General features: G+C 39.6%; 1 protein-coding gene across 9 annotated transcripts in view; it reads left to right on the top strand.

Annotated features, from left to right (window-relative positions):
* KIF13B (kinesin family member 13B) overlaps nucleotides 1-19,305 on the top strand; it is a 112,312-nt gene that overhangs the window by 46,743 nt on the left and 46,264 nt on the right. For all 9 annotated transcript variants that reach the window (XM_015859716.2, XM_015859712.2, XM_015859717.2 and 6 more), the window contains 13 exons: nucleotides 488-622; nucleotides 1,896-2,008; nucleotides 2,429-2,540; nucleotides 4,494-4,706; nucleotides 7,366-7,476; nucleotides 10,242-10,376; nucleotides 12,097-12,227; nucleotides 13,396-13,482; nucleotides 14,840-15,030; nucleotides 16,020-16,230; nucleotides 17,130-17,292; nucleotides 18,260-18,406; nucleotides 18,884-19,033. In XM_015859716.2, the coding sequence (XP_015715202.1) occupies nucleotides 488-622; nucleotides 1,896-2,008; nucleotides 2,429-2,540; nucleotides 4,494-4,706; nucleotides 7,366-7,476; nucleotides 10,242-10,376; nucleotides 12,097-12,227; nucleotides 13,396-13,482; nucleotides 14,840-15,030; nucleotides 16,020-16,230; nucleotides 17,130-17,292; nucleotides 18,260-18,406; nucleotides 18,884-19,033 (1,899 nt within the window). The remainder of the gene's footprint in view (nucleotides 1-487; nucleotides 623-1,895; nucleotides 2,009-2,428; nucleotides 2,541-4,493; nucleotides 4,707-7,365; nucleotides 7,477-10,241; nucleotides 10,377-12,096; nucleotides 12,228-13,395; nucleotides 13,483-14,839; nucleotides 15,031-16,019; nucleotides 16,231-17,129; nucleotides 17,293-18,259; nucleotides 18,407-18,883; nucleotides 19,034-19,305) is intronic.

Genomic DNA, 19,305 nt, shown 5'->3' with positions numbered 1-19,305 from the left:
GTGAAGTCCTTGCTGTTGTAGTCTCTCCATGTATTTATTTACTTCTCCTTGGCACTTTGCGTTTATAAAGGACTTGTTGCATGCATTTCCGTTTTATGTTGCCCAGCAGCTTTGCATAATTCAGCATACCGAGTCAGAGTGTTCTGTGATGTGCTTTTGTTTTAACTGGTTTTGGTTTTCTTTAGCATCATCCATGTAGGTAGGTAAATAAAAGCTCTGAAGAGCTATTTTACAAGAGCATTCTAAAACACTGAACTAGGGGAGCTACGTATTTCTCAAGTATCACAGCAGCTGAATTTCACAACACTGTTTAATTTCTAGACTATAAAGGGAAGATAAAAATGTTTGATTCTCACATTGTATGAATAAACCGTGGGAATCGTGGTGGAAGATGTTTGCTAGATTTCACCAGAATGAGATTGCTTTGGTAGATAATTGAAAAGAATGATAATGCAGGTATGCTTATGGCTGTGAAAATTATATCTAGGACATCGAGTCCTTGATGTCTGAGGGCAACAAGTCTCGCACGGTGGCTGCAACCAACATGAACGAGGAGAGCAGTCGGTCCCACGCAGTCTTCAAGATTATCCTCACCCACACACTCTATGATGTGCAATCAGGGGTAAGTAAAACATGTTATAAAGTCCAAATGTTAAGTCTGGATGCGCGTCTTGTGCTTTAGTGTATTTCGTGGACTATGGAAATGTTGGGTGGAAAAGGTCTCTGAAGGTCTTTAGCTGTAGTCTCCCATTCTCAGTGTTAGCACTGGGCTAGATTAGCTGTGACCATGTCTGGCAAAGTCCTTGTACTGCTCACGTGCTGGCAATCAAGTGTAGGGAAATCAGTTTTAATAGATAAGTGAAATGTGGTTATTGAAATGGAAAGAAGAAACACACGTCCAGAGTTGGAGCACACATGCTGGAGGGTGGAGGAAGCATCTCCTAATCTTAGAATGAATCTAAACTAAAGAAACTTGCTTTTAAGCAGCAGTTTGCAGTACAGGCTTAGAGGAGAAAGTAAATGCATAGCATTTAGATGGAAGACAGGAATACAGCTTGGATGCACGTTGGTCTTGTCTGCTGGCTATTTCAGTCCTGGAAATGACCATTTCAGTATGACCTGATGTTTACATTGTATTTTGAAAGGCTCAGAGTAATGTTTTTGAAAGCATATTGATTGTAATTACCCTGTTCATTTAGCGAAGTGTAGTACTTCGCAACCGTGATACTGAGGTACTTCAGTAATAGATCCTGAGAAGGAGATGATGTAACCAAGTGGTTCTCAAAGACCACGTTAGCTCTTTGACTGTAAATTGTTACATGAAATTTATGGAGTGTTTCAGAATGCCATTTTGGGTCAAATGAGATAATTAGCAAGAATGATAAGGAATAACAGGGATTTATAACAAAATCTGTCACGAAATTGAAACATAGCAGATGCTATGTGTTAACTCAGATGCTGTTAAGGATATAGGAGGCTTCTGCAATTATAATCATTTTCAGACATTATGCTAATTGTCATGTTCATTCCTACTCACTGAAAATCAGGGATGAAACTTGATTTGGAATCCAAGATTTTATGGAAGTTGTTTTCACAATCAGAGGCAGAGACTCATAGATGCTTTAGATGTGGTTCCTTGGCCCGCATTCTCTCTGCACTTGCTCTTTCTTTAACGTTTGACTGATGTGCCCTTTGGAGATGTCTGGAAGGTAGCAGTGTATCTGACTTCATACCCTCCTGTTTTCTGAGCTAGTGAGTTAACACACAATATTGTTCAAGCTGTAGCTAGTCTACACTGAGAAATGAAGCTTGATATTTGCTTAAAAGTATGTCATACTATGTAACTTGATTTTAGTAGTGAACAAATGATAGCTGTTCTCTGGTTCTTTCTGCAGACATCAGGTGAGAAGGTGGGCAAGCTGAGTCTGGTGGATTTAGCAGGTAGTGAAAGAGCAACTAAGACTGGTGCTGCAGGAGACAGGCTGAAAGAAGGGAGCAACATTAACAAGTAAGAGTTGGTCATTATTTCTTCTTTCACCTTTGTGATTGTGACTGCTAAATGTAGTATCTGAAACAGGATAAAATCAGTGTCAGCTTTTATAGCCTTTTTACTTCTTCCCCTCTCTCTCCTCTTCCATCTTATATTCAGGACTCTTAGATGTTGAATGAGGTCTCTGCCTATTTAAAAGATCTGGCATCTGTCTTTCTGTTCTTGTGTTCCTGCAACTGCCACATAATTGCATGACTATTAAGGCTGCAAACATGTATTGAAAATGAGCAGTTGAGCTTCTGTGAGAAAAGAAGGGTTGAAACTGTATGAGAAGTTTTCCCATTGGAACTCATTTTTTGAGAGAAAGGGGCAGTCTAAATATGCATTCGCCCTATGAATATTTACACTCATTAATGGCTGCTTGTGTTTTTGGTGCAGATCCCTTACAACTCTTGGACTGGTTATTTCTGCCTTGGCAGATCAGGCTGCTGGCAAGAACAAGAATAAATTTGTTCCTTATCGTGATTCTGTGCTCACTTGGTTACTTAAAGTAAGTACTTCCATCTGTTTTTAAAAAGAGAAATAAAAGAGAGAAGAGTCCCATTCAGTGAAATAAAACACTGTTCTGTTGCCTTACTTTCTGTTTTTTATTTTAATTATACTCGTCTTTGGAAAAGTAGCTGGATAGAAGCCATTGCTACCTCCACAGACTGAATTTCTTGTCTTCTGTTGATGTGTTATGGCCTAGAGAAGAAGGAATTTATCTTTTCTGGGTCACTTCATGTACAACTTCACTCAGAACCTTGGGGCTGATTTAATTTGGGTTACTGCCACATGTAACTGAATTTTACATACTGGCATGGTTAGCTTTGAAGGTTTTGATTATAACTATTTGCTTTTTCTTCATTGTCTAATATATTTACTAATATACTCCACTTTTGTCAGAAGAGTGTAATTGCAGAGCATTATCCCACTTAGTCTGAGGAACAGGTCAGGAGGATTTTGCCAATATATTCATCCAAAATGGTCATTGATTTCTCTTGCTTTGTAGGACTGTTTGATAATTTGGGGGGAAAATTATTTATGAAAAATGGAATTGTTAAATATAAATTTTCTCTATGTCAAATTAAAGAGCAAGCTCTTTTTTGTTCTTCTTCCAACTTCCAGTTGGCCTTAAAAGACCACTTCTAGTCTTCGGAAGCTGTTGGAGATAAGTCCTGGATTCTGGACAGAGAGAAATCCCATTGAATGACTTGTGTTCTTGTTAGGCTTTTTAAACTTTTTGGTAGATGCTTTGGAAAAACATTTCTGTGTTACGGAGTAGATCCCTGCAAGGCATGTAAATAGAAATAAGTTGAAATAAACAGTGGCTGCTCCTCAGATGCAAAAAATGTGGGAAGCAGCCAGAAGGCTGTTCTTTCTGCTTGACCTCTCTATAAATATCATTACCTGTAAGTCCTAGACATGCCAGTGTAGTCACTGTGCTGAACACAATGCAAATGGATTTGTGCTCCCTCCCCAAAGAGGTCATAGCCCCTTTCCATGAGCAGAGGCAGCAGAGTTCTAGCAGTGAAGCAGGGAAGCAGCACCAGCTGCATGTGGCCAATGCTTATCTGACCACTGAAGCAGCCAGGCTGCTGACAGATGATTTTAGATATCATGCAGCAAAAAAGTGTCTTAATGAAATACATAAAGGGGTGTTTTAATGATTGCTAGGAAAAGCTGTGTGTGTATGCTTTGTAATTGAAATGGTCAGACAAGCAAGTTAATGTAGTCGCATTGCTGTAATGACAGTGCATGACCTAGCTTTCATGGGTTATTAAAGATGAAAGTTAGTAGCGTGGTTCTTCTCAGAAAGGGTTATCGAGTAGAAAAAGGAAAATACAAGAACAGCAGATTTGCTACAAAATTTAAAATGAAACATTTTAGTTTTTGGACTGGCCAAGACGTAAAACATGATTTTGCAGTCAGTACATAAATGGAATGTGTCTTTCCTTCCCCCACATCCTGACACACTGCCTCGCAGGAATGTGGTTTCACGCCCTTCTTCTGACAACTAGATTCCAAAAGGGCAATTTCTGACATAACTGGGTTCTGATTTGCGAGCTGTGTGAGTAGGGTGGAAGGGTCTGATCTGAAATGGTGACAGAAATAAAATCAACTGTAGTGTTTAAGAGATCTTTAAGTAATTTAAATAAAGCATGTATTGAAATCCTGAAATTTGTTATGATCATTCCTGAGCTCCTTGAGTGTGATATCTTGTAAGTGTGCTATGGAAAAAAAGAGAATTGAAAATAAAAACGTTACTTGATGTACAGGGCTTAAAATATTAATGCTGAAATGAGGAGCTCAGCTGAGGAGCTCTGAGAAGTACATTGCTTTTACTGGTTGCTCCACTCCACTTGCAACCATCATTTACTGCTGAAGTTCATTGACAGGTTGAATAAAACCAAAATCCAAACAAACTTCCTGTTTTAACTTCATAACTATGACCACGTTCCAGGACAGCCTTGGTGGCAACAGCAAGACTGCCATGGTAGCAACAGTAAGCCCAGCAGCAGACAACTACGATGAGACCCTTTCGACACTCAGGTACGCAGACCGGGCCAAGAATATCGTTAATCACGCCGTGGTGAATGAAGACCCCAATGCTCGCATTATTCGGGAGCTGCGTGAGGAGGTGGAGAAGCTGCGAGAACAGCTCACAAAAGCAGAGGTACAAATGTTTGCTTTGGGTAGTGTCCAAGCCCTGTAGACCTCGTTTTCAGAACTTACTTATTGAGCTTCTGAAAGCAAAAGCCACAGAAAGTTGGCACGTGATACCTATGAGAAATCTCCCTTTGTGCCGCTTCCAGTTTGCTTGAGGTCGATGCTGAAATATGGGTGATAACTTGAGATAACAGGTTCCCTTCAAACACTCAGTTGACCTTTTATTAGATCAGAAAAGCAGGATGAAGAGGGAGGAGTAGGGATGGGGTCTAAAGATTGTGCCATTTATGGGTAGAGCTTTGCCTGTGCCTTTTAAGAATTCACTGTAGCTAATTCCTGCAAAATGTGAGTTGACTTTAATAATACTTGTTTGCTTGCTTACAAGCTTTTACCATTCTAAACTGAACCTTTTGCAGGCGTTAGACAATATTATGGGTATTTGCATAGATTCCTCCATGAAATTATGAAGGCAGCATGGATTAAATGCAAGTACAGTATGTTTTTGCAGCCCAAAAGGCCAGCTGTGTTCGGGACAGCAGGGAGAGTGAGGTGATTGTCCCCTCTACTCAGCTCTTGGGAGGCTCCCTCTGCAGTATTGCATCTAGGCCTGGGGCCCACAGTACAGGAAGGACATGGAGCTCTTGGAATGGGTCCAGAGGAGGCCACTAAGATGATCAGCTGGCTGGAGAACCTCTCCTATGAGGAAGGGTTGAGGAAGTTGGGCTCATTTAGCTTGGAGAAGAGAAAGCTGCGGGGAGACCTCATTGTGGCCTTCCAGTACTTAAAGGGAGCATATAAACAGGAGGGGGAATGGCTGTTTACGAGGGTGGGCAGTGATAGGACAAGGGGGAATGGTTTGAAACTGGGAGGTTTAGGTTGGGTCTTAGGAGGAAGTTTTTCACTCAGTGGGTGGTGACACACTGGAACAGGTTGCCCAAGGAGGCTGTGGATGCCCCATCCCTGCAGGCATTCAAGGCCAGGCTGGATGTGGCTCTGGGCAGCCTGGGCTGCTGGTTGGTGACCCTGCACACAGCAGGGGGTTGGAACCAGATGGTCACTGTGGTCCTTTTCAACCCAGGCCATTCTATGATTCTGTGATTCCATGAAGGCCAAGAACTAGAATAATTCTGAGTTCTGTTCTCAAAAGTTGCAAAGCAATGCTGATATAATCTGACTGTTGTAATCACATTTTTTTCTGCATTGTGCAGTATTTGCCTCTAGAGATTTGCAGGGAATGCTGGTTGTGATATTACAAATCTCTAATGAATTTTGGATTGTTCTCATTTGAGCTAACAAATGCGCAAAGCATCCAATAAGCGAGCATCAGTTTCTTTAGGATATCTCATGTTAAAGACTTAAGATTTCCTCTAAAATCTGAACAATGGACTCTTGAAAAACGCAAGTACTCCCTATTTGTTTCATCTGTGAGCATTAATGCCAAAATAATGGCAGCTGTCCAAAGCAATGAAGTAGTGTTTCCTAAATATGAAGTAATAAATATTTCCATTGCTAAGTGCTCAGATCCCACCCCACTTGTCATCTGAGCAGCACTGACAAAGAGCATGGAAAAAATTGTTTAGTTTGCTATCAAGAGGCTACGCATTGAAGGTCAAAAAGCACATGTTCTTGTTCTCCTTTCAGTTTGTCTCATTTGCTGCCCATCGAATTGTTCTTACAGAAATGGTGCATAATGGTTCATTTTTAAAACGAACAAAAGCACTGCTTCATTATGATAGTGGAGTTGCCTTTTCAAAGCTCATTTCTAAATATAGAGGTCAGTAAGTAGGGTTTTTTTCTTCCTTTTTATGTCGCTGTCCTTTTTGTTTCCTAAGGAGCCATGGCAGAACAGAACTTGACAGTTGACTTTTTTTTTCCCCTGAAGAATAAGACATTATCCTCTTTTCCCCTTTTCTTTTTAAGTGCGCTCATTTTGATCTTTTCTTGTTGGAATTAATGAAGAATGATGGGTTGATGGGCATTGCATAAATACCTACTATCCAAACACTTCCATATTGTTGTGGTGAAATAATGATGTTAGGAAGATTCCTGTTCAGGATAGTGCAGAAAGAGAAGTACTGAGACTGGCAGAAGTAGATGTAGTGTAAAAACATTGCTTTCTTTTGTATCAGCTTTGTAAAATGCATATATGGCGACATCTTACTGTTTTTTTCCAATAGAAAGAAAAAAAACATGCATCCCAAATCAGGTGATATCAAAACAGACAATAAAAATATTACGGTGGCATGGCTGTTAAAGGGACTGAGATGTTAGCTACGATTTAGAGGTTGTGCTTATCCAGTTCAGCGTTATGCAGGAAACAGATTGTTTCAGATATGAGTCTTTCTGGAGGCTCTCATTGGTACAGAAATGAGATTAGCTTGTGTTTGAATATCCTTATGCAAATTTGCCAGTATTGTGTAATTGGTTTGCATTAAAGTATATAAACTTCCCTTTAGCATCTGTATTTGAAGCTAATTAAACTAACTTTTTGATGGATTCTGCATTTACATGCAATATATATTTAAAACAACCCTTTACTTACTGATTGAGTATGCATTGTGAGATGAGTAATGATATGTTTCCTTTTTGCCCCATCTGTGTGAGAGTGACATGAAAAAAACAAAGCACAATAAGCTTTCTTGTTCCCTTTGCTTTTATTTCTGCAGGCTATGAAATCACCAGAATTAAAAGAACGACTGGAGGAGTCAGAAAAGTTGATTCAGGAAATGACTGTGACTTGGGAAGAAAAGTTAAGAAAAACTGAAGAGATTGCACAGGTTTGCTGATTTTTCTTTTTCTATATCTGTTTGTAATGCTTATAAACAATAGGTTTGCTTCCTTTGTTTGTCTGAATCTCTCGCGGTTATGGGTAAGTAGGTCAAGCTTACCGCCCTTGTGGAAAAACTTCATTTAAATCCTGTGATAGCTGCTGGCTGTTTCCCAGATTACAATTCTAGAGTGACAATAATAAATTGTCATTCTATGCAAATTAAGAGGTTATTTGGAAAAAAACCAGAATCCATGGATGAGAGGATTATAGGGATTTTGTATTCTTCAGACAGCAAAATTGTTGTTTCTGATGAAGGATGGAGCACTGAGAATGTTAAATGCAAGGTTATGTACAGACTGCATTAGTACCAAAGGCAAAGATCATGCTGGATATTAAAAAATAGAATGTTTGAATTCCTGTTTGTTTTAATACCTCTTACACCCCTATTTAATGCCTCAGAACATAATTGAAGATGATAGCTACGCTGAAAAATTGTGCAGGACACGAGGATTATTGCATGACACTTCCAATTCTTACCACACAAATGCTGATGTATATATTTGCAGTAGGGAACACTGAAGGGGGAGAACTATTGAAAGGTGATGAATAGCTTGTAAGAAAACTGAGCCTCCAATACAAAGCCCTTATTGTAGATGGCACGATCAGAATAGGCTTTGACTTGAGTTTTAAGGATCTATTGTAAGAAATGTTCCTTCATATAAGAGGGCTTCCTGGCTTTCAGAGCAAAATCATACCATGGAGCACCCTCTGTATAAAGGGTGAAATCTAATAATAATGATAATTCTGATCTCATCTTACACAGTAGTTTGTAGGCGTAGAAACCCTGAATATGCAAGGAGGTTGATGAATCAAAGTAATGAGATCAACGCTCCAGAATAAATCTGCCTTGATGTTTGCATACAGCTACTTGCTTTGGCACTCTTCTTTATCCAAATTCTCAACCTGCTCTGAGCCTTGCAGCTGTAGAAGAAGTGAGGCTTGTTCTGAGAGAGGATGAAGACCAGTGTTTGTGCAGTTACAGCTCCACTTGAAAGCCAGTGGAAGGAACTTTCTCACATCATCATCAGGCATACATGAACCCAAGGCTAAATGCATTTCTATTATGGCTTGTCATGTGTTTTTATTCCTATCCAGCTTCCACCACCACCTGCCTGACAAATTTTAGTGGTAGAATGTAGAGGTAATCATAAATCTTTGAGAAGGATGATTCCTCATGAAGAATAAGAACTGCTGAAGAGGCGCTTCATAGAGATGGAGGGACAATAAGGGTTCAAAGCCTTAAAGACAAGGCAATTTTTTCACATCTTCACAGAGTATTTGACATACTTCTGATTCTTCAGTTACTCAACACAAGGTCAAAAGTTAATGGAAACTGGCTCATTTTCTGTAAGTGAACCCTGTGAGTTTTAGACCATGGGCCAAGGTCTCCTTTCTTTATCTGTGACTGTAGATGGTACGGAATGATGTAAACATCAGAGCCTGGCACTGGTGACAGAAGAGAGGGCTTTGACATCACATTGCAGTTTTCCTCTGTTCTTTGTTTTGCTCTCTCTCACAAACACACATGAATTTTCCTTTCAAGGACACTGTTGGTTTCATAGTTTGTGGGAAGACAGGGTAGAGAAAATGAAGAGGGAGTTGCGCTTGCCATTCTTTGCAATTTTAATCTTGGTTATACCAGATAAAGCTCTGATGTTGAACAGAGAATTATACTCCAAATAATGACATGATAAATTTTTGCCAGCTCGTAAGTAAATTTCAGGGTCATAATGAACTTCCCTCCATCATTCCTGTATAATCTCTTCTAAATATATATATATTTTTTCATCAAGTCTCATTGGCACAAATAAAGCTGTTGTGAGTCTCTCATGTTTTTTACTTATTTGTTTTATTCTCCCATTTTTGATTTCACTTGGTAATTCCCTGAGGGACCTCCCATGTTTTTATTTTGTTTGCTGTTGTGGACAGGGAGTCTCATTCCACTTTCGGTTTCTATATGATCCTTGGATCTATTCTCAGTATTCATTTCTCTTTTTCTTTTTTGTACAAGAATCCCTTTCTGTTCTGTTTTCTCTGTAAGACAGAAATGCTTAATGTTCCTGTTTCCCTGCTGTAGTCTTCACCCTACCACTTCCCTTTGAAAGATGTACTTTTTTGCACAGTAATGCTTTGTTGTGGAATTCTATGAAGTCCATTGACAAGAACAAAACATCATCCAAAATGGTACTGTTCTTGTTCAGCAGGAAGTGTTATTTGCATCACTTAAATAGAAGGTTGTCAGGTTTTGGTCATTTTGATTTCTGAGGAATAAAAGATAGACATGGAGCTTGATTTGGCAGGGACTTGACTTAACTTTGAGCCTTTTAGCTCAACGGAGAAAATAAAGGGCTGAAGAGATGGCTTTGTGGTAGTGCTTGCTGTTCAGTGAGGTCATGGAGAAGCTCCTACAGTACAACAGTGTGCTGCCTTCAGCTGTTGTCATTTTGCACTGAGAGGATGCAACAGTGTGAGACCACAGCACGTAGCACTCCGAGTCCAGAGGCAGAAGGACCAGAGAAATTACAGACATCCTGCTTTAAAGTTTGATACAACTCAGGCTTCTGCGTCTCATCTATTGCAGAAGGAAGAGCTGCCTTTTTCAGGAGGAGCTGCTCTTTGTTTTGCCTTGTCATTTTTGGCAGGTAGGAATGTGTTTCCTAGGGACTGGACATCAATCAGCCTGATTTTTTTTTTATGGCTACTCTCTTACAGGAGCGTCAGAAACAGTTGGAAAGCCTTGGCATATCGCTTCAATCTTCTGGAATAAAAGTTGGGGATAACAAGTGCTTCCTGGTTAATTTGAATGCAGACCCAGCTCTCAATGAACTCCTGGTCTACTACTTAAAGGTAAAAATAAATATTGATGTATTGTTTTTTTCTAACAGAAGGACTTCAGTGCCATTGACACAGATGCACAGTGTGTGTTATAATATTTCATATCTGAATCAGTATGTGCTATACAGTGGTTCATTTAAAATAGTATTAATATGACCTCTTTACTTCAAATGCAGTTCTCTGTCGCAGAAGAGGGTTTGGGATTTACATATATGTATATATATATATATATATTCATAGAATCATGGAATATCAGGGACTAGTATGAATCATTGAGTCTCAGTCTGGAGATATTTATGTATTTAAAGAAACGTAGAGATGTTCTGTTTTACAAATTATCTTCCATTTGTCAAATGTCACAAAATTTTACTCAGAGAAGTGATTAGTATGGAGATTGGCCATGTCGGTAGTCAGCTTGCTGCCACACGTAAATTCTCAGTAGTGATTTCAGCTTACCAGATGTATTTTTATTCCTTTTCTTGCAGCTCACCAGGAGTGAAAGTCAGGTTCTGTTCTGCCTTTGCACTTCTGTGCACTGATGTACAGTGCCCATTACTGATGTTAAACAGGAAGTGTATAACATGGCTTTTGGACTCTGCACTATGACAACTGGGCAGTTTGTTCTACTTTAACAAACCACATAGACATGATCTGGAGGCAGGAGGAGAAACGAGAGGCAGCTCTTTTAAAGTCACATTTAGAACACAAGTTCTACTAATCCGGCAGCACAAAAACTCTGGCAGTTTGAGCTTCACATTAAATCGTTCTCTTTGAAGTGCTGTGTGCAACTCTCAAAGCAGCCACACATTAGCAGTGGGGCTGGAAGATGGTTTTGTTTCAGTCTGTCTGTGATCCTCTTTCCTATCAGTCATCTTATCGTTGCTCTGTGGTATCTCAGTGAGAGCAAAGCAAAACTTTTTCATTGTGTTCTCTGCTTAAAAAAAAAAAAAAAAAAGAAAAGAAAAAATAGCTGAGCTGAGATTTTGGGAGAGGAACTGTAGGTGTTTTGCCTGTAGGTGTCTGGAGTGTGATTCAGGCTGCTAAATCAGCCTCAACACTGACCACTACTGAAGCAGAGCCGACCTCTGTGGTGTTTGTTGAGAACACATAACAAGAACACACTGAAGACTTCTTAAGTGTCTTGCCCACGTTCTCTTTGATGTGTTCATTCTTATGAAAGCTCCGAATAAGAACTTAGCCTCACTTATCTGTTTTATCTACTCTTCAGCAATTGCTTACAGATGCTTAGAGATGCCTCCAAAAGAAATAGATGAACTGGAGCACATGTAGATTGTTCCTTCCTCTGCCAAGTTCCTTGTCCCTCGAGTACTTAGGGATTTACTAAGCCAGGGGATGATCTAAATGGAACCTGTGTAATAGCCCTGGGTCTAACCACTGTGAACCTGCCTTAATTCCTCTTTGAAATCCTTTATTCTTTTGGCTTACTCAACATCCCGAGGCACTGAATTCTATGGTTTAATTATAGAAACTTCTTCATCTTTGGATGTATCTGTTAGCTGTGAAATTTCCTGTGCGCTCCCTACTTGTTGCTATAAGAAATAGTGAGGATTTGTGTGCAGTGTTTCATTCCCCTTTTTCCCTTTGCAGGAAGTATTGAACAGCTTTCAGATTTTGGAAGTTAATTTTGAAGCTATAGCCAGAAGGAGGATGGCTGTGTTAGCACTAATGAAACTTTGCAACCCATTGCTAACGTCTGAATTAATTTTCCCAGGAGCACACATTAATAGGATCGGACAACTCTCAAGATATCCAGCTATGTGGAATGGGAATTCTTCCTGAACACTGCATCATAGACATCACCCCAGAAGGGCAGGTTATGTTAACACCTCAAAAAAACACAAGGTAAAGGAACAAGGCACAGATCTTGCTGTGTATTAATTGCAGTTTTATCTAGTATTTTGTTATTAGTGGGCAAAAAGATAATCGAAAAGACTCACTCTTCCAGTTGGGAGGAAGTAAGAAAATTCTGTCTCTTGTATTTTGCTTGAGGTTTCGTTTGAATTATTATCTACTCTTCTGTCAGCTCACATATTTCATTCTGAAGAGATTTCTTTCAGTGATGGCATTTATAATCTAAGTTTTCAAAGAGAGGATGTGTGAATTGCTTATGCTTTCAGCAAGTAGATACACACTGATTTGCAGCTGTGTAGATTTAACTCTATCAAAATTTGAATTAATTTTCTAGGAAATCTGTTGATATGCAAAGAGCAGCTGAAGCATTTGTTGCTTTATTTGATTAAGTAGCAGTACTTGAAAAGCAGGTGGTATATTCAAACTGATCACAGAATGACATGCAGTGTCAGCACCTCCAGTAATTTATTGCGAGAGTCACAAAATTAAAGAATTTCACTTCTATCCTGGGTCGTATTTGATCCTGCTGTGAGATGGCACGAGATGACATCCTGAGATTCCCTTCAGATTTGTTGTCCTATTTTGAGAGGTAGTATTTTCAGTGTTAATCTGACTCTGAAATAGAGGTAGTTTCTCTAATTTGCGTATTATCTTTAAACTGTTTATGTACCAAAGTTCTCCAAAGGCTTATTCAAAGATATGTCTGTATTTCAAAGTAGTTAGAGAAGTATTCACTTCCAGTTAGATTTATCTCCTGCTTTCTCATTTTTAAGCCCATGTCTTGAGAAATAAATGTCATAAGATCTGTCCAAAAGTAGTGAATTCTGCAGTTTAAACAATCAAAAGAAGACACAGGGTAGATGAGTAAAGTTTCTTTAGATATAAGAAAGAAATTCTTTACCTTTAGGGGGGTGAGGCCCTGGTACAGAGAATATGTGGTTGCCACACGCCTGGCAGTGCCCCAGGCCAGGCTGGACGCACCTTTGGGCAACCTGACCTAGTGGAAGTTGTCCCTGCCATAGGATTGTAATAGATTGTAATCCACGAGCCTGTTTTCCTGCTCTAACAAGCTACATTAAAGCAAGCAGTACCAGAATAAGAATATGCTTCCTATTGTGGTTTTGTTATGGTTTTACTTCAGCTTTTCATCTTTTCACAGAACATTTGTGAATGGTTCTGCTGTTACGGGTCCTATCCAGCTACATCATGGAGACAGAATACTATGGGGAAACAACCACTTTTTCAGGTAGAAAAGAAATGAAATAAATTGCAAGTTTCAACCAGGTTACTTCTTCACCTTATGGTAAAAATGTGAATGGAGCATGCAGGCTACAGAGGAGGGTGATTTCTTCTTTATTGGGGTTATGAAAGCAATGTTGGTGACTGAGTATTCTTGAATGCTGGATGTCATAGCAACTGTGCATAATTTTAATTGCAGAACAGTAGGTTGACTTCTTGCATTTTCAAGGGACTGTAACCTTGCTGATGAAGACTTTGCTATTCATTATCAGTAATGTTCTCTCACTGCGGAGATTTAATTCTTGGGATGTTAACTTTAATTTGTTTCAGTAACTAAGAGTGTTCCACATTTTGGCATAATGTTAATACTAAGTATTTTCTCTGATGAATGTATCACACCTAAGGCTTGAGTTGAATAGTTTGCCTTTTGGATTTGACATCAATTTCATGCCTGTGTTATACAGTGATCTCAGTCTTACAAGGTCATTATGTTCTCTGTTCTCTGGCATTCCAGCTCCAGCCATATCTCAGACCTTCCTGTGTCAGACAGGAGCACTGGCAGAGGTTTTCTGTGTAGGATTGTGTGTGTGAGACCCTCTGTGGCTGGTCTGAAGTACCTTAAAATCAGGGGATTTAAATGATAATCTAAAATAATTGAGGGGTGACAGAGCACTGGAACAGGCTGCCCAGGGAGGTGGTGGAGTCTCCTTCTCTGGACATATTTAAGACCCACCTGGACACCTACCTGTGTGACATGGTGTAGGGAGCTGCTTTGGCAGGGGGGTTGGACTCGATGATCTCTAGAGGTCCCTTCCAACCCCTACAATTCTGTGATTCTGTGTAAAACATAGTTCTTTTCTTTTACACTTGCCTCTATTTCATTAATATATATATTTTTTATATTTATATTTTTATATATTTTTATTTGTTTTTCATATTTTGTATGTTATAATACTCAAGAATATGATAAGAGTAATATGTACTTAAAAACATTTATGTACTAAAAAACATTTATTTCTGCTCTTTATTTCCTGTAAATTATTTTGGTGTGGGAAAAAACAGTAATATATAAGTAATATATAAGAACAGTAATATATAAGCTTATATACAGCTATATAAGCTATGTGATTAATGGTTTTGGGTACTCTGCATTATCAGAGTGTAATGTAATTTAGTTTGCCTTGAAGTCCCTTGTTTACTATGGGGAAAATTATGGCTGCAATCAACAGACAAGATCAACAGATTTCAAAAGGGAAAAATCTACTGATTTGGATAACCTGCTTAATTAAAATGTGTTTTTTAAGCAACCCTTTGTTTCGAAGATGACCATGTTTTAGTTTAAGATTTTCTCCCTGTTTCTAAAGGCTGAATTTGCCAAAGAAGAAAAAGAAAGCAGATCATGAGGATGAGGAGCGAGAGAACTCTATGAAGTGCAGTAATAGCGTTGAGCAGCTGGATGTAGATGGAGACAATTCTAGTGAAGTGTCCAGTGAGATTAACTTCAGCTATGAATACGCCCAGATGGAAGTCACTATGAAGGCACTTGGTAGTAATGGTAAGAAGCAACAGAAGTTATTAGAAATATGCACAGAGATGGATGCCTCATTCCTGGGGGTGTTCAAGGCCAGGTTGAATGGAGCCCTGAGCAACCTCATCTGGTGCCTGACTGAATGGTTGGCAACCCTGCCTGTTGCAGGGATGTTGGAACCAAATGACCTTTGAGTTTCCTTCCAATTCAAGCCATTCTATGATTCTGTGAATATGAGGTTATAATGTCAGGGAATGTTTAGCACCAGCTTTTTCCCTTGTAGCATCCTACTGGAGAATTTTTCTTATGAATGACTCATTGTAGCCTTTTTTGCACTGGAGGGGAAAAACACCGCCACAAAATATTTTGTTTGGCAGCTCTTGGTGAGGAAAAAGCTGAAACTGGAATGCTGGTGGAACTGCAGCCTCAAATCAGAATGTTTTTGCTTTGCTGTTTGTTTTTCATGTGTTATGTCTCGCACAGGCATTAACTGCAGTGATTCTTGTCTCTGCAATTATATTCTTTAGTTTTTGTGGTCTTACATAGCTGCCCTGGATTGGCATTATTTTGGGACAGAAGTAGTGTTTTTAAGGACTGATCTTTTCCAAGCTCTCTTAAATCATTCACCCACTCTGTTCTTTGGGTCTTTATTTTGCTCCATAGTTCAGCAGCATTTTTTAAATGTGCCTTACAAAGAAATACAAACTCTTCCTTCTTTTATGTGACATAGTACTATGTTTACTGTCTAGTACATTCTTCACAGTGGATCTCACTGGCCACTTTAGCTCCTGGCATGGATATCTGTAGGCCTATATGAAGTGAACTATGAAGGCAAGGTAGTTTGTGCCTTGCCCAAGGCAGTACAGAACATCTGTACAGAACCTGGGTCAGAGCTCGTATTTCGAAGTCTCCGCTCTGCCATATATTCATTACTTGACTCCCTCAATTTAACTTCATGCTTACCAGATATTCAACCCCAGAAGTTCTAGTTTCTTTATTTTTCAATGCCTACCTAGATCCTATGCAGTCCATCTTGCAAAGCCTGGAGCAGCAGCACGAAGAGGAGAAGAGATCTGCACTTGAACGGCAGAGACTTATGTATGAGCATGAACTGGAACAGTTACGAAGGCGATTGTCTCCAGAGAAGCAGCATTTCCGCAGCATGGACAGGTTCTCCTTTCATTCTCCCAGTGCTCAACAGCGTTTACGGCAGTGGGCAGAGGAGAGGTGGGTAATCATATCTGACCAGCAGGATTGTTCATTTCAAGTTCCTTAGTGCTAATGAATTTTGCAAGGTTTAAATTGCATTACACATTGTAAATTCATGACAGCTGCTGGAAGATTGTTCTCACTCCTAACTTGTATCCGACCTGGGCAGGCTCTGGTAACCAGAAGATTGCAGAAAGAAAAGAGAGTTAAGAGGGTGATGCAAAAAATTTAGATCCAGAGCACTGCAGGAGCTGTGTAACAATCACAGAAGAGCCACAGGCCTCTACCTCTTCATAGACAGTTGCACTGAGTATATTATCTTCTTCCTCTGAATGGTCTTTGCCAGCGTTACTGACAAAAGGAGCAGCTGCAGGAGGAAGATGAAACTTTCCCTAAAACAATGAGTATGGTAAAAGATACAATGAAGAAACACAAATCTAATTTAAGGAGTGTCCTTTGAAATTCAAAGGACTTGAGGCAGTCCAACAAGGTGTTAGCTGTCTGTCTTGAATATTCTGTGGTGCTGGATTCCTGCACTACACAGTTGGTGCTCTAATACATTTGCCAGGGAGGCAAGTGAGCAAGTGGGTTGTGATGTCTGAACATATCTGCCTCTGTAAGATGGAGCATCCACATCTGTGCTGGGAAAGCTCTGGGATAAGCCGTGTGAGTACTGACTGTTCAGCAGATGCATGGAGAAGTCTCCAAAGCTGGCAGTATGCTGATGTCCATACTACTAAATTCATACAGACAACCTCTTCTTTTCCAAGAGGAAATGTCATTTAATTTGCCTAATTTTTGTGTTAAAAAGCCAAGTATTGACTTTTTCCCTGTCAAGTGATCCTGTGCTTTGCAGTCAGTTCCAATACTTAAATGCCATTTTCTTCTGTCTTTCACTGCAACAAATTGCCTTTTAGAGAAGAAATGTTGACCCACAGCCTGAGAAAGCTGCGAGAACAAATTGTTAAAGCCAATTTGTATGTGAGAGAAGCCAATTTTATTGGAGAAGAATTGGACAAGAGGACAGAGTATAAAGTCACCCTCCAGATCCCAGCTTCAAGCCTTAATGCCAACAGTAAGGTAATGTAACCATAATGGAACTAAAACATTGTTCATGTAGTTTGCCCCTTGGAATTCATTTTCATTTTTTCTGACTAATGGTCTAGATAGTTTCCATTGATGTTGGAGTTCACATTTGCTTCTGTTTCAGAGTGACAGAGTCCATGTAGATAGATACCATGTGGATTGTGATAAAATCCATCAGGGTGATAAAATCATGTAGAATCCATCTACTAAATGTGTTTACTGTCACCTTATAGGCATCTATCTGCCTTTGCATCATGGTACTGAGATGAGAAATTGCTGACATCCTCATTGTACAGGGAGGAGCTGGAGCTGAGGGGATTTGGATGATTCCTTCCAGATATCTTAAACATTTTGAAAGGAAGGAACCAAACCCAGACTTCTCTGTTGCAGTCTGGCGACCTAAGCTGTCTTATCCTTTCTGGTATTGAAGCCAGCTCAAAATTTTAGAGATAATAAAGTCATCCTCATCAGTAAAGTAGATATATTTTAACCCAAGATTAGAATTGTTCTGAGTTCCTTTAGAAGTTTCTCTCGTTTACTTATTTTCTTGCAGTCTTGTGGCACACCCAGAAACATTACATTAGTAAAGCCTTGTGATGCATTTCCCCCCCCGTAAAGTGTTTTCAGGAGTTGAATTTTGCCTTAGCTAGAACTTCAGGCTGCTGTAACTTGAGGATATTTGTGAAATGCCTAACTAGTCCTATTTGTAACAGTTATCTAAGGCGAACATCCACACAAACTGCTGCCTGTGGCTGGGATGAGACATGGCAGTTAGATGGCACGTGAATGTGCTGTGACAGCCAAATTCAGGCTGTCATGCTTAAACTGGAATCATTAAGCTGTGTTTAAAAAAAATAGTCCAAACTTTGCAAAAGTGTTCTCGGTTTTTTTGTTGTTTGTAGACTATTTTTCATTACTGTGACATAGGTTCTGCATTGATCTCTCTTTAATTGTTTCTCAGAGAGGTGCAATTCTCAGCGAGCCTGCTATTCAGGTGAGAAGGAAAGGGAAAGGCAAACAGATCTGGTCACTGGAAAAGCTGGAGAATCGATTAGTAGACATGAGGGATCTTTACCAGGAGTGGAAAGACTGTGAGGAAGACAACCCTGTAAGTAAGAATTACTCCAGTACTGTGCCAGTAGAATTATTTTCCTATTCATTTTTTTGGTTAAGTAGATGTTTGGTTAAGTAGATCTTCTGGTTCAGGAGGAATGGTGTGGAGAGAGGGAGGGAAAAGGCAGAGGTAACAGTTTGTCTTAGCCTTTATTTTCCTAGTACAGAAGCAATCTTCAACATTTCATTAACCCTTGTCACTTTGATGCTTGTTTGCATGCATAGCTCAATGCAGTAAGGAGACATAACCAGAGCTGGGGCTTATGCTGACTTCTCTGAATCTGATGGTGTTGGAGAACATGTTGAGTACATGCCTTGATACTCTGTCCAAAGTTAAAATCATGTTTGCATTCTTCTCGTGTCCTGATCTGGCTTCTTGCTTGTGTCCCTTTTTCCTGTTAGACTCGTTTTGCAGCACTTGGAAAACTGTCATGAAAAGTTTGTTTTTCTTATTTTCTGCTTTTGGTTTAAGGTGATGAGAGCTTACTTCAGACGAGCTGATCCATTCTACGATGAGCAGGAGAACCACAGCCTTATCGGAGTAGCCAATGTCTTTCTTGAGTGCCTGTTCTATGATGTGAAGCTACAATATGCTGTGCCAATCATCAATCAGAAGGGAGAGGTTTGTCATTTTTCCATAATCTGTCCTTACTCATCTGCTTATTTACAGTCTGTGGATGTTAATATCAGTATGTCCTAGATATTTTCCAGTTTCTTATGCACAAGATCTCTACTAACAGATTGTGCAAGTCCCGTCATGCCTTACTTGGGTTGTTGAGGCTTTAGATCCCATCACAGTGATGTTGAAATACAAAAGCTTTGTGTGTACCCTCCAAAGTGAAGCAGCCCAAAGTACACATTAGAACCAGTATAAGCTGTAGGTCTACGGTCTTT

This window comes from Coturnix japonica, chromosome 3, assembly GCF_001577835.2.
Source record: "Coturnix japonica isolate 7356 chromosome 3, Coturnix japonica 2.1, whole genome shotgun sequence".
Classification (NCBI taxonomy): Eukaryota; Metazoa; Chordata; class Aves; order Galliformes; family Phasianidae; genus Coturnix; species Coturnix japonica.
This window is presented reverse-complemented; position numbering and strand designations above follow the sequence as displayed.